This window comes from Periophthalmus magnuspinnatus, chromosome 20 (genome assembly GCF_009829125.3).
Source record: "Periophthalmus magnuspinnatus isolate fPerMag1 chromosome 20, fPerMag1.2.pri, whole genome shotgun sequence".
NCBI lineage: Eukaryota > Metazoa > Chordata > Actinopteri > Gobiiformes > Gobiidae > Periophthalmus > Periophthalmus magnuspinnatus.
In genome coordinates, this window is record NC_047145.1 from 2,943,828 (window position 1) to 2,958,635 (window position 14,808).

The 14,808-nt window shown below is 36.2% G+C and overlaps 1 protein-coding gene across 1 annotated transcript; it reads left to right on the forward strand.

The window, feature by feature from the left end:
* Positions 1-201: 201 nt before the first annotated feature.
* On the forward strand, positions 202-14,465 carry tfr1b (transferrin receptor 1b). The gene is made up of 19 exons (XM_033985686.2): positions 202-331; positions 2,898-2,941; positions 3,424-3,631; positions 4,273-4,456; positions 4,911-5,048; positions 5,573-5,657; positions 6,130-6,252; positions 6,329-6,424; positions 7,102-7,241; positions 7,950-8,119; positions 8,705-8,824; positions 9,192-9,277; positions 9,373-9,436; positions 9,523-9,590; positions 9,671-9,726; positions 9,855-9,945; positions 10,694-10,921; positions 11,698-11,847; positions 12,357-14,465. Exons 2-19 carry the CDS (start codon positions 2,909-2,911, stop codon positions 12,567-12,569), a joined length of 2,253 nt encoding a protein of 750 aa, XP_033841577.1. The 5' UTR covers positions 202-331; positions 2,898-2,908; the 3' UTR covers positions 12,570-14,465.
* Positions 14,466-14,808: the final 343 nt, after the last annotated feature.

Consider the following 14,808-nt stretch of genomic DNA (forward strand, 5'->3'; position numbering starts at 1 on the left):
GATCATGTTTTATTACTTAATATAAATAAGTTCAAGCTGCAGCGAGATAAAAAAAACAAAACAAAAAAACGTTATTTATTTCAAAACCGAAACAGACATTTATTTTATACGGTTTTGCTTATTTTAATATCCAGTTTAGAGTGTTTTTTGCCTCTTCAAAGCGCTCATTCATGATAAGCACGCGAGATGTGTACGTGCGGAAGGGCTTCAGTGGGCGTGTCCGTGCGTTTACGTACGTGACGTAAAATCAAGTATCGCGGAAGTAAGAGGGCACGACCTGAGTAGATTATTCTCGTGTAAAACTGGCCAGGGACGACAGCGGAACCTCAAGGTGAGACAAGACACATATATCACATTTAAACGTTCAGCTGATACCGCATGAAATCGTGTTATTTATATTCGTTTGTATACATTATGCTATCGCCGGTTATAAACTCGCGTATTCTCATGATTAACGTAACTGGCAGCAACGTGGAGTCAGTGCACATGGCCGAATGAATGACTCACTTATGTTGGTTATTGTTTTATTATTTGTGGCACATCATAATTGTACAGTATGTTCTTAAACGAGAGATCAAGGCTATCCTTCGATTCTTGCGTTAATGATCGATAAATGTGAATGAATTGGCCTGAACGGGTTACAGAGGCTCTGGTTTTAAAATAAGGCTGATTTGAATATTTTACATGAGATTTTAACATACTTTACGAGAGATTTTTGCATAGGGATGGATATTTGATACAACTATACTGTCGTGTCATGAGGATCTGCAATACATTTAGGATTACAGGTTTAAATGTGCAGAAATTATAGGATAAGTCTCTGAATGAGCAAAATTCATCACCAAAACATGTTTTTATACACCTGCCAAATGTGTGACTCATTTATGTATTTCCCGCCAAAGTCTCAAAAGTGAAACTCACACCCAGAAGAAAAAAACAAAAAAAAGCTGAACTGTTTTGCTATGAATAAAAATATAAAAGTACATGTTTTATGCTACCTGTCTCCCATGAAGATGTAATACAAATTGCATTACTTGGAATGTTCCACAATATAGCATTAGACATATCAATATTGCATTTTTCATTAATGTTTTTATTGCACTAAAATACATTGAAAAGCATGTTCTGTGAGACTTGTGGTCTCATCTGCTTGCTTCCATGCACTTAGATTCATTGTATGCTGTACATTACATACATTTTATGCTGTGCCAATGGAACATTGTAGGTAAAGCAATTACTAAGCACAAGCTTCTCATATGCGGAAAAAGTTACTTGATACCCACAATTACCACGAAAGCAATTACTTCATCCTCCATTTCCAAGAAGATGTAGACTCGTTGGATTGTTTGGTTACACAGTATGGCATTAAACATAATTATCTTACATTTATTTATTTCAACTGTTTTTTTTAATTGTGTTTTTACTGCAATTGGGCTTGCCTCTCCACAGATCTTTCCTGTAACTTTGACTCACCTGCTTGACTCCATTCGGTTGGATACATTTTATGCCCTACTGTGGAATATCTAGTAAAGCAATAACCTCTCCATTGAGACAAGCAGAAAAAGTTACTAGTGTATGCATTTGCTACTGTACATCACTTTCACCTGTTTTTCGGGCTATTAACACAGGATGTAGTCATCAAATTCGCCTGAAATAAAATATCTTCAGTCATTTGTTTGGTGAAGGTGTGTCCTTTTTTCCCCAAACTATGTAGTTTAGTGATTTATACCGTAAACCTTTTCCTTTTACCTGTTACTGAACACACTTTTCATCAATAATTGTTTAAACTCTGGTCCTATGTGGTAATATTTGACTCAACAGGAAACTTCTCTTACAAAAGTAGTTGGAGGTTAAAATTTTAACAATAGTATTTCTCAAGTACAAGTTCAAAAACCACTACCACCTCCATAACTGTCACCACCAGTTCCTGCTTGTAGTGGAGTGTTGCTAAACTTGTGTGTTCAGTTGTGTAGCATCAGTTGTGTTGTGTCAGTTAACATGGTGATTTTTTTTTTTTTTTTTAAAGAACAAAAGCCTGCTGTTCCTTTGATTATGGATAAACAAAGCCGGACAGTCTGGTTTTCGGATATTATCAGAACTGGAGTCTGTCAAAGGTGAAGGTCAAGGAAGTAAATGTTTTCAGTGAATGAGACCAGATTCCAGTCTTTTAAATTTTAGTAGTTTTCATCGATTTATCAGCATTTAAATGCATAACTTAATTCATTTATAAAGGAGCTATGAGGCTACAACTTATAACTGTTCATTAATGTATAAAATTACATTAGTAAGTCGGAAGTAAATGTTGTTAATGAATGAATGATTTTAGATTAGTATTATTATTCATAGATTGTAATGTAGAATAAAAAGGGGCTGTGATGCTGCTTCTTATAACTGTGCTCATTGATTTATTGACTGATGTTACTCATCGTTATTTGAGAGATATCCAAAGATTTTTATTTTTTTTTTGCTTTCAAAAATAGGGCAAAAGGTGAACTTGTTTGAAATGGTTATATACAATATACATTTAAGCAAATGCAGAAATGTGATATATGATCTGTAATAAGTTTATGCAGGATGCAGTAAAAAGTAGAGAAGATAAATTTGTTATTTTAAAATCCTTGTCCCATCTACTGGTACATATTTATATAATTTTGAATAATCTCCTAGGCATGACAGAAATAATTGTTTGACCAGCTGACTACCAAAACATTTTTTTTTTGTTGGAGCCTCATTATTAATAGTTGTATAAGTGACATTTTGATTTGTTAGGTGATGGTAACTAAGCTTTTGTACAGAAAGCAAAATACAACACTGGACACATTTTTTACCTGTTCCCCGTGATCTGTACATGTACTGTTTGTATTCACAGTATGATCTTTGTTATGTTTCTTTAACAGATCGTGCAGAGATGAATCGAGTGAGGGGTGTGTTCAACAATTTTGTAAGTATTTCCTCACCAAATTATGAAAAGTGTACCATTATTTCTGTATGTTAGTATATGAATTTGTGATCTAGGTTCTATTTACTATTTGCCTGCAACTCGCCTGTCCTCCAGCTCAGTTTTAAAGGCGAGAGATTATAAAGGTGTGGCGTCATGAGAACATATTCATGATTTAAGCTTCCTCTTATATAAAACATTTTGCGGATTTTATTCCTGTTCAAAAGATAAGATATGTATATATGTATATATGTGTATATATATATATATATATATATATATATATATATATACACATACATACGTATTTGTGTGTGTAATCTAATATATATTAAATTAAATTATGATATTATATACAATCAAATTTTTCATCATTCAGAAACCCATGGACTGCAATGTTTGACAAAAAAGGCTACATTTTCCAGCCCCACAGAGTTGCATGTAAACCAGATTTCTCATTGTGATTCTTGTGCCCTTGTCCTCAGATGCACAGTGAGCGGTACAGTCGTTTCACACTGCAGACGGAGCAGGATGGAGAGAGGAGGGTGGAGGTGAAGCTGTCGGAGGAGGGGGTGGATGGAGACGCAGAGGACGGGGCCGGGGGCTCTCCCACATTCAGACCAGCCCTGCGGGGACAGAGCAAGAGGAGCCTCTGCCTCCAGCTCACAGCCATTGTACTCATCTTTATCATTGGTAAGGTTTAGTGCATGGGCTCAGCCAGTATATCCATGGATTTATATGTAACATTTTGAGGACCTCATTCAAACGATGTAGTGTTTTATTTTAATTTGGTAATCACTATGGTAACAGTCTTAAAACCTACCACATGGGTCAAGTCAGTGTGTGGTATGTTGTGTTAGTGTCCACTATTTTGTCTTAACACATAGTAATGAATGAAAGGTCTTATAACATACGTACCAACAGATGGTGCTCTTTTGCCCTTTCTGGTACAAAGGTTTTTAAAGCCTCTAAAATATGTAATAGAGGACTTTTATAAGAAGCACTGATAATGTAACGTCACTGCATTCTATAATGGTTTGCCTTACAGGTTCTGAGACAAAAGAATATTTGTCCCAATGGGCTAAACTTGAGTTATAACATTTCTCTATTTACAATAAACTATTGGATTTGGACCTTCATATTTGCTACAGCACTGCAACAGTTTTTATGCTGCAATAGAAATTGATGTATAAACTTAAGTAATTGAGACATTGTGCACCTCTAGATCAGGTGTTGCCAATACTGATGCATACCTAATTATGCACTGACTTGTCATGTTACTGTAAAACTCATTATTTTGGGTAGTTTTGAGCTGTTTTTGGTTGTTCTTGCAGGTTACATGGTGGCCTTCCTGATACACGGTAAACCCAAAGCAACACCAAACTGTGAGGCTAAGGTGTTTGTGAAGAACAAGAGGTTTGATGTTCCACCTGAACCACAGCAGCAGCTGACCTGGGCCGACATCACAGGCCTCCTGGAGAACAAACTCACCAGCCAGGCCTTTGACAAAACCCTGAGGTACATTTAACTTAAAACAATCAGCTACCTAAACATCACGGTGCTACAAACTCATTTTAGCATCTTCAGAGCAGAGAAATTTCTAATTGTAAATCTAATCACAAGCTGAACGCCTGTCAATAAAAAAAGTCGCAATGTGTTGCAATGTTTTAACAGTATAATTCTGTTCAAAGTTCACATTTTAAACACGTCCAGAAGAATTGACAAAAAAAAAACAAAAAACTGACAAACTAATACAAGAGTCACATTTCAGAACATGAGGTTAGCAGCTTTTATTGTTTTAGTACTTTAACAATTGCAGCCTTTGTTTGTGTCCATTCAAACTGCGATTTTGATTTGATTGCAATTAGAAGCCCTTTCATTCTTGACTACATTTTTTCTACAGCTTGGTATGCACCTATAAACTATACTGGCTGATTTCTAAAAATACATTTATTACTTTTATTCTTTGCAGTGATTTTGACCGTCCCTCACGTTTAGCGGGCAGTGCCGACGACACTAATCTGGGAAACAAAATCTTTGAAATGTTCAAGGAGCTTGAGATGAAGCCCTGGACTGATGTCCATCATGTTCGAGTGCAGACTCCAGACAGGTAAATACAAAATATGTACATAAGGATACAAAAACACGCATACATGAATGCTTTTTGGAGTGCACATTTTGGTTTATAATGTCAAGTCACATAAATCAGAATTAGACTTAATTATTTGCACTTGAGAGGAATAAAATAAGTTTTTAGATTCCCAATTGCAAAATCACAAAATTAAACTTCCATACAAAAAATACAGATAACATGCAGACCTGTAGGACTTTATTTTATCTGAAACCAACCAGAAATTAGCTAAAGTTGTGTTGGGAAATCAGAAAAGATGCACCAAATCAACTTGTGATTCACTGCGTTTCATCCCATTTATAATCTTACGTATATGTCTTTGCTTTGTGTTGGGTTACTAAAACATTCAAGGCATCTCAAAAGTTACAAAGCTCGCTACATTTCTAAACTGATTTCTGGAATTGCCTGTACCATCAGCTGTTTAAGACAATGTGCATGTATAAAGATGTGTTGTTGTACTAGAGTGTGGGAATAATCCATAGTATGTATTTCCGTCTCTACAGCACAAAACCAAACCAGGTCATTTTTGGATTAAATGTCTTCAAACCACAGGGATATCTGGCCTACAGCGGCACCGGGAAGGCTCAGGTAACATGATACTATTCACTTGACCTTGGCCTGAGAATTACAGTGCTGAATGCAGTTCTAGAGGTGGGAAATGGTAACAAACACAAAATCCTCTCTTTTTTTGTATTCTCAAGATGATGATACTCAGAAAGTATACTTGCAGTCCACCAGGAATAAATAAAATGTGCCTTTTTAAATGTTAGTTGAGGTTTAAATATCACACATATGAGAATGTGGTGAATTATATAGTCCAAAGGTGCAGATAATATAACAGTATACAGAACATATATTGGGATATTTAGGGCTGTTTATTCTCTTCGATTAATCGGCTAATTTTTAAATCTCAAAAGACCTGTGAGATATAGGATTTTTAGTCAGTTGGACTGTGACAAAGGTAAAGTAATGTGAATTGTATGCTTGAGTACACTTTCATTTCAACATTTATTCATTTCCAAAGATTTATTTAACATAAGACTACGTTTTCTGTGAACAGGGCCCGCTGGTCTATGCCAACTACGGTCGTCCTGAAGATTTTGCTGTTTTGTCAAATTACAAAATTGATGTCAAAAACTGTGTGGTGATACTGAGAAGTGGGAAAATCAGCTTTGCTCAAAAGGTATTCATAAATCTATTACGGTATATATCTCATTTCTGCTGTTAAGTTCTTTAGTAATGCTATTTTGTGTTCTTAGGTGGCTAATGCTGAAGAAAAAGGCGCAGTAGCTGTTCTCATCTATTCAGACAGCCAGGACTACAATTACGTCCCTAACACTGAAGTTTATGGACATGTAAGTTTGCATATACAGCCACTTGTACTACGCTACGCTACACAAGAAATTTCATTTGGGTCTCTATTTGCTGTAGGCATTGTCACAAAAGGAGGGGCTAATGCAAGGAGGAAGTAGGCATTAAAATCTATAGAATTAGTTCCTACTTCTCACAAACCCTTTGGTACATTGCTAGTATTCATATGCATTAATCTTCTTTCTGAACACTTCTGTTTCACTGGATAGAGACGGAAATTCTTTAACCAAAACTACTTGTTCATCAGTTAAGAAGTTTTGTTGCTGACAAACTTGTTTTCATTTTTTTTTGCCTTTTAAAATTTTTTTATTTCAAGCAGATTAATGAACACAAGAAGTCTGAATACATGTATCCAGTACACTTAATGCACATTTCACAGATTTATTTACTTATTTAAGCTCGAAAAGGAGTGGGAAGAAGAAAACTTATTAAATCCCACCCTTGTTGTAATACTTTTACTTGTAATGTGTAATGCCAAAAATGTTTGATGGCACAGAACTACTCAAACATGCATGAATCAGTCTGATCTTTAAGTAATCTATTGATGAAGTTAAGCTGTTATAACAGGATAAAAGCTACATCTCTGTTGCCAACATGCCTCCTTTAAGTTAGTACATAACAATTGTATAACCTTTAGTTCGTCATCTTGTGTTCTCCTCAGGTGCATTTGGGTTCAGGGGATCCGTACACTCCTGGTTTTCCTTCATTCAACAACACTCAGTTTCCTCCCACTAAATCTGCTGGACTCCCCAACATCCCAGCACAGACCATCACCTCCACTATGGCTCAGACTATTTTACAGTGAGTTAAATGACACATGGATTCTCCTATGTCTGTTTTACTGACATTATTTTTGTAATGTATTTTTGAGACACCTAATTTTCCATTTCTCATTTTAGTAATATTTGATCTCCATTTCATTACTTGTGGAAATAGTAACGAAATATAATTTATATCTTAATGTCTCTGCACATTGTCCCTTCAAATAAAGACCAAACTAGAGATGTTCTGCCCCAGATTATAGCAAAACAGCTTGTTTCCATCTACGGTCCCTGATTTACAGAAATAAATTGAACGACTATTATATTCAGTCAACAATATGAACAGTTCACACTGTTTAAACTGTTTACACTCTCAAACCCAAAACTTGTGTTCTAAAATTAATCAGGTCCTGTTACAAAAATTTCAAACAGGAATTTTCAACAAAAAATAAATTCTTTAAATCCATCATGTGGACTTATACTAGTTATGATAGAGATCATTTAAAAACTATTTAGTTACATTTTTGTCCTATCTTTAATTTTGATGCGTTTTTTCAGTATTGATCCACGATTGAGTTTTTAATGCTAGTTCTGGTGTTACTTTTTTTTTTTTAGATTGACATTTTAATTTACTATGTCTCATTATCTTATCTTTGCCTTTACTTGTGTTTTTAAGATATTATAATTTATTGTTGTAGTTTAATATAGCTTGTCTATAAACTTAATGCTATCTGTTTTTGACTTTCAGATCCATTGGTGGGCCTGTCCCTGATAGAGACACTGGTTTTCTTGGTGGTCAGGCTTCTCTGTCCTATTCTCTTGGAGGCATTGAAAACATCACAGTTGAAGTTTCCAATACTCTGGTCTTCAAAGAAATCCACAATGTTTTTGGTGTCATCAAAGGGTTCATTGATCCTGGTAGGTTCAATAGTCTAGGTACGACTATTAGAGAGAAGTAAACCACTCACACTAGTCCATTTGCGTTTCACTCAAAAACATGTCCTTACTGTGAGCATACTTGCAACTTCACAAACCTGACTCCTATTCAGGACAAGGGCCTCTTCCTGCTTCGTTCTGTGAAAATATTGTTCCTTTAGCTATAAACTTCTACTGTATGACATAAAAGCTCTCTCTCATTGTTCCCAAGTATGGTTTGAACTTTATAATGGGGATGATGTGCCACCTCTAAAAAGTTGCATATTAGACCTTTAATTCATGTCTTAAATGGTTTCACCTAGGGTTTGTCATGTATAGGGAAAAAGTTACATGAATTTAATTAATATTTTGATATAATCCAAGTACAATGTATCCAGTGCCTGAAGTTATTTCAAACTCTTATCTATTACAAATGTTTTTAAAGCGTTTATTACACTATTGGTCCATTTTTGGTGTGGTAAACTCAATGCACAGTCAGTTATGCGTTGACTAAATAATGTTCTGCATTTATATTTTAAATTTGTATTGATCTTTATTGTTGTAATATGCTTGTGTGTGAATCCATAGATCGTTATGTTGTCCTGGGTGCTCAGAGAGATGCCTGGGCTAATGGATACGCCAGCGCCAATGTAGGGACCTCCACTCTGATCGAGCTTGCCAAGGTTATTCGGGACATGGTGGAGAAGGGTAAAAGTCATTATAAATTAAAGATTGCGAAGGCTGTAATTAATCTTTGGAAAAGTATTGTAGTGCGCAATATAAAAAATGAAAATAACTACTTTGTACTGTTAAATATTTATTTTCTTGCCATATTGATAAATGCATAAGCCAATATCATCTTGCACAGCACTGCATCCGTGGGGGCTTTGACGTAAAACCTCCTGCTTATTCTGTATTTTAGACTTCTACAAATATGTTCTGCTTTTAATTCTTGTATTAGTTCAGCAGTTTTTCTTAAAAGTCCCCTTCTTAAAAATAAATGCTCATGAATGTTTAAAATGTGAACTGTTTTAATGTGGTAAAAAAAATCTATAAAATGCATTGTTTTTTGCAGATGGATTTAAAGCTCGAAGAAGCATTGTTTTTGCTAGTTGGAGCGCTGGAGAGTACGGCAGTATTGGTGCTACTGAATGGCTTGAGGTAGGAAATTATTTTGTCCCTAATAAAAACAAAACTACAGCTTTTTTTTTTTTTTAAGTATCTTTCTCTACAGAGTCTTGATGTTCTTGTTTCAGGCTTACACTGCCTCACTTGACAAAAGTGTCTTAGCCTACATTAGTTTGGATGGGATTGTCCAAGGTAACTGTCACTTTTTTTAAAATTATATTCGTCCTAGTATGATTAATAGTTAGATTTTTACTAGATATGTTGTTTTTTGTTTGTAGGTCATGGGAGCTTTTATGCCTCGGCCAGCCCTCTTCTCCAAAATATTCTTGACAACGCCATGAAAACGGTAAAACGTCTCTAAACCAATTTCATCTTGTAATGCTGAAATGTTGTATAACAGTTAATTGTGTCTTTATTTTTACATAGGTGAAGAGTCCCACCGGTAACGGCACAGTGCGCGATATGGTGGGGAAGACCAACCCGTAAGTCCATTAAGCCATACAAATAAATGAAATATAAAGTTGCTGTGAAAAAAGTATTTTTAAAGACTAAAATGTCTCTTACATTTAATCTATGAAAATGTATTCTAACTTCATAATGTTTTGAACAGGATGCGTCCCATGTCTATTGATGACCCAGCTTATCCTTTCCTGGCCTCCTCTGGGATCCCCTCCATCTCCTTCCACTTCACATCTTCAAATGTAAGTCTGATGTAGTATCTGTGAATGCATCTTTCACTTGCACTTCCTGTGTGAAACCACAAATTCAGCTCCAAGGGCTCTCAACGGGCTAATGCAGAAGACTAGGCCTAGATCACTTTAAGACATAAAGTTATGCAGCGCAGTGTTTTAGTGTTACTTGACTGGTGTATTAAGAATCTAAGCAACTTTGGAGGTAATTTTACCAATAGCATTCATGGCATTTCCTGCATAAATGTTTCTATATATTTCTCACTTTTGACTGAATACATTTGTCCACAAACCCACTATATAAAAATGTCTTTCAAAGTCTTACACAAACCATGAATGAAAAGTGCAGAAATATCACTTTTTATGCTTGTTTGGGAGATTACACTAAGCATTTGTCTCTTTTTGAGTTCATTGTTGTAATTTGAATATGGAGTATATGATCTATAATTAAAATATTGCACGTCTCCAAGTCAACAGTAGCCCATTTTACGATTGATCTCACAAACTCGGACAAACAAACCTGCACATGGGCACACGTCCTACATTTAAACAATGTAAAACCAGAAATAGTGTTTGAAAAGTTAATTTAATGCTACAGAATGTTAGAATTGGAAATGAAGAGGTTGTTTTCACGGGGAGGACTTACCGGGTTTGCTTTGGCATTTGTTTAAGATGGTATCCCATAATGCTTTGCGATTTGATGTCACTATCTATCTATCTATCTACCTCTACTTAAAACGCATCTTTCCTACGCTCGCAGAGTGACGAGTACGAGTACTACAACACTTTTCTGGATACCAAGGACCACCTGGATTATAAAACGGCCCATAAGACCTCGTCCTCCGCTGCTGTTGCTGCTCAGCTCGCCGCTCAAATGGCCCTGAGGCTGGTTCATGATCATGTGCTCGGCTTTGACGTCACCGCCTACAAAAATCTCTTCAACGCAAACGTGCACCGTGTCAACAATCACATCTATGGACTTATCCAGGTCAGACATTTTAAATAATTTCTAAAGAATCCTAGCTTTTGTTTTCTTCCCAGTGCTCTAAACGCTCAATACCATCTTCTTATTCAGACTGTGGGGTCCATACACCTTAACTAGACTGAAGCAGATTATTTCAGTGTTCAATATGCTTGAATCAATCTCATCATTTCTATTGTTCTTTTAATAATTTCTAAAGATCAGTTATGTGTCTGGCCATGTTATAATATTGCTGTCCTGTATTTAAGTTATTGTAGTTAAGGTACAGTTTATTTCTAGGGAATGTTGTCCTCTGCATTTGTGTTTCGTTTCATTTACACATGTTTGGCCCCACACTCTTCCTAGTGTTCAAAACGGCTGCATTTATGTTGTAGAATTTTGATTTCATAATTTCAGTTGGAGATAAAGGGCCTATATAACTAAACTAAATTGTAAAAAACCCAAACGTGAATGATCTGCACATGTTGAACCTATTATCTGTTTGGAATTGGCTCCACAAATTTGTCACATATTAATTTTGTAGCTTGCAACCAGCACGTCTCTGGGGTTGAGTAATGACACCACTTTCTATGAAGAAGACCTTAAAACCTCTGCTATTTTTTTTCTTCTTTCATGTTAATCGGCCCCAGTAATTGGAGATATTAATCATAAACCATGCCCAAAAAAATCTGCAGTCAGACAGTTAAACATTAGATGCTTGGAATAATCCATCACAAACATAAATTACCTCCACAAGACTTGGTTTTGACTAATGTGTTGTGTGAAAATGTTTTCCCCTGTAGTCTGGGCAGCTGAAGGACGTGAGTGTTAACTGGCTGTATCGGGCTAAAGCGTCATTCCAACGCGCGGCCGACGCCATCGACAACGACATCAGAAACACCGATCTGAACGACCCAGAGGCCTGCAGGCTGCTCAACGACAGGATCATGACGGTCAGACACTGCACTTATCTGCTATTATATGGTGTTTGCAGGAGAAATATCTTGTGCACTTTTCTAACAGAGAAGTCGCCACCTGCTTGTCTCCATGGAGATGTTATTGCGTTGCCTAGAATGTTCCACAGTATGACATTAAACTGTTCGTGGAGACAAATCCCACTCACAGTAAAAAATGCAATAAAAGCACTTGTTATTTGGAAGATTGATAAGCTTTATCAGTGTGGAATATTTTTGTCAATAGTTTCCATGGAGACAAAATTGTAATTATGCCACATGCTTATGATTTTTCTTTAAAAGGTGCACTAGGTTTTACTACGGTAGTTTTACGTATAAGGTCTTTGTTTTTTGGTTGATTTTTAGCTGATTTAGCCAGTGTATAATGTGATTGTAATGTCACTACCTAATTCAGTTCACTATTCAATGCAGAAAAATATCGCAAATAAACTGTTTCTTTGTGATAATTAATGCAGTGGTATTTATAACTGTCTGTTTTTCCAAAATAGATCGAACACTCCCTCCTCTCCCCTTACGCCTCTCCCATTGAGACTCCCTACCGCCACATGGTGTTCGGAAAGGGCCCTCACACTCTGGCTGCTATCGCTGAGATGACAAACATGACCCAACTGCACACTGAGCTGGCTCTGGCCACCTGGAACCTGCAGGCCTGTGCTAACGCTATGGTCGGAGATCTGTGGGAGCTTGACAATGAAATCTAATGTGACTGCTGTTTGGGTCTAAGAGCGAACTACTATGAGCTTTGATGCTTATGATGGTCCATTATTTTCAGCAACCACAAGCAATAACTTAATCTGATGACAAAGTAAGATGCACTCTAACTTTTTTGCTGGATTGTCTGCCACCTGCTTGGCTCCAAGGAGTTGTTATAGCTATGCCTGGAATGTTTTACAGCATGGCATTTGGCATTATTTAAGACCAGTCTTGTATTTGTCCAAGTGCAGGTGTTTTTGTTGTTCAAAGATGCCTTGAAAAACAGAATATAATCACCTCTATAGAAACCAGCAACCACGCCAAGTTTACTAATGTGGGACATTCAAACGATTACCTCTCCATCGAGACAAGCAGGTGATGGACCTTCCACCAGAAAAGTTACATAGTGCACCGTTTAAAGATAACATTCACTTGAAATCTTAAAACTACAATACAGACACTTGATTTTATAATTTAAATTGTACAAGATGAGCAGTCAAAAAGCCTTTGCAGGTGAACTCTTGTGTTCACGCTCTCAAGTCCTTTATATTTAAGTTGCTTTATCAGTGGCAGTGTTCACTATAAAGATTTGTCTTTTTTGACATTATCGGAAGCAGTGCCTTCCATAATTATGACGGTTATACTGTCGCATTCTACGGCAGCATCTGCTACACTCGAGTGGTCATCATGCCAACAGTCTTATGGCAGATGAAGGTTACTCAATTGAAAAGTATACAGTGATATTGTTTGATCTTGAAATCCTGATTACATGGCAGTTACAAATGTGCTAGCTAGACTATAAGTGGTACACAAAATGTCCTAAATGTCTGCCAGAAATGCCTCTTTATAAATGTGTTAAAATGGTTAAAGAAAAAAAACTTATTGGGTAAAATGATTGAAAAATGAAAACAAGTTGAACAATATTTAATGTATTTAATATTTATGATGCGAAAGACTGCTAAAACATGATACAAAATGTTGCCAATGGTTACCAAATCTCCCTTTATGGCACTCCAGAAGTTACAGGTTGGTTGCGTAACATGACATTTTTGTTGCACAGCATTTTGGAGCAGTTTAAAGTTATCGGGAGCAGTGCCTTCCATACTTGAACCATTATCGGGAGCAGTGTCTCCCATAATGAAATGCAGTGATGGTAGTTTTTGTCTACCAGTGTTTGTGTGTGTTTTTTATTTTTGTTGTGTGAATGTAAAATTGTGTATTTATCGGGAGCAGTGCCTCTCATATTTCACTGAAGGGTGGAACAACTTATCGGGGACAGTGTTTCCCCAGGGTTTTATACTTGATCTATTTATTTTTGGGGGCTTTGTTTTGATTCAAATTGTGTGTGTGTCTTTGCATATTAGTTGTCAAAGGCCATTTTCTTTGAAGCAAGATTTCATTATTTTGGCTATAAGTAGTGCCACAATGTTCAAATCACATTTTAATAACTCTACACTGATCCAGACTGACATGTACCTCAAAGCTTAAATCTTGCTTCACGGAATAAGCCTTAGACCTCTAAAATATCCACTTTCTTTTCCTTACGTTACTCTTGCAAAGCTTTCGTCATAGGCCATCCATTTTGTACCAACCCATTCTCCAACACTGGATTTCAATGCACTGTAATCAAGATACTGTAGTTGCCTGCTTTAGTTGAACTCGCATTGTGCTCATAGGCTTCAAATAGGTCAAAATTCTCCTTTCCTTGTGCTCCTGTTACATTTTACTCTCTACTGCTTGGCTTAACCTGTTCTGGTTTGTTGCTGTTACTACATTGTTCATAATATGTAGACGGATGAATTGCATTAACCTATTCATCCATTTTGTTTGTCAGCCTCTTCTTGAAATGTACAAGTTCTGTTCACATCCTGCTGAAAACTGAATAAACACTTTTGCTTCTCATGATTTTACTCCCAGTAATATTAAAAGTGAAAATTACAATACTTTTATAGGCTTTAAGCAAATTGTGCATTTTAAATTAACTGATTTAAACCAGTTTTAAAATTCAGACAGTTACTAGTTGTAAATAAGTGAATTGAACTTTGTCAAAATATAATGTATGCACTTCCTAAGCTATGCAGTTAAAACACGGACGTTATTATTCGTTTATTTTGTTTATAAGTCACAAGTTCATATATAGATAACGCATTGATTAAAAGGATATCCATTTATTTTTCAAAATAAATGTGCGCTTTTACTTTGAAAGGAGCAGTCATGGCGCACTCTACTTCCGCCGCACGCTGACGC

Excerpts from the sequence above, each read along its gene's own strand:
- tfr1b (XM_033985686.2), top strand. The coding sequence starts at position 2,909 with ATGAATCGAGTGAGGGGTGTGTTCAACAATTTT. Across the intron at positions 3,632-4,272 it reads TGTACTCATCTTTATCATTG|GTTACATGGTGGCCTTCCTG; the intron begins GTAAGGTTTAGT and ends TTGTTCTTGCAG. Across the intron at positions 5,658-6,129 it reads GCGGCACCGGGAAGGCTCAG|GGCCCGCTGGTCTATGCCAA; the intron begins GTAACATGATAC and ends TTCTGTGAACAG.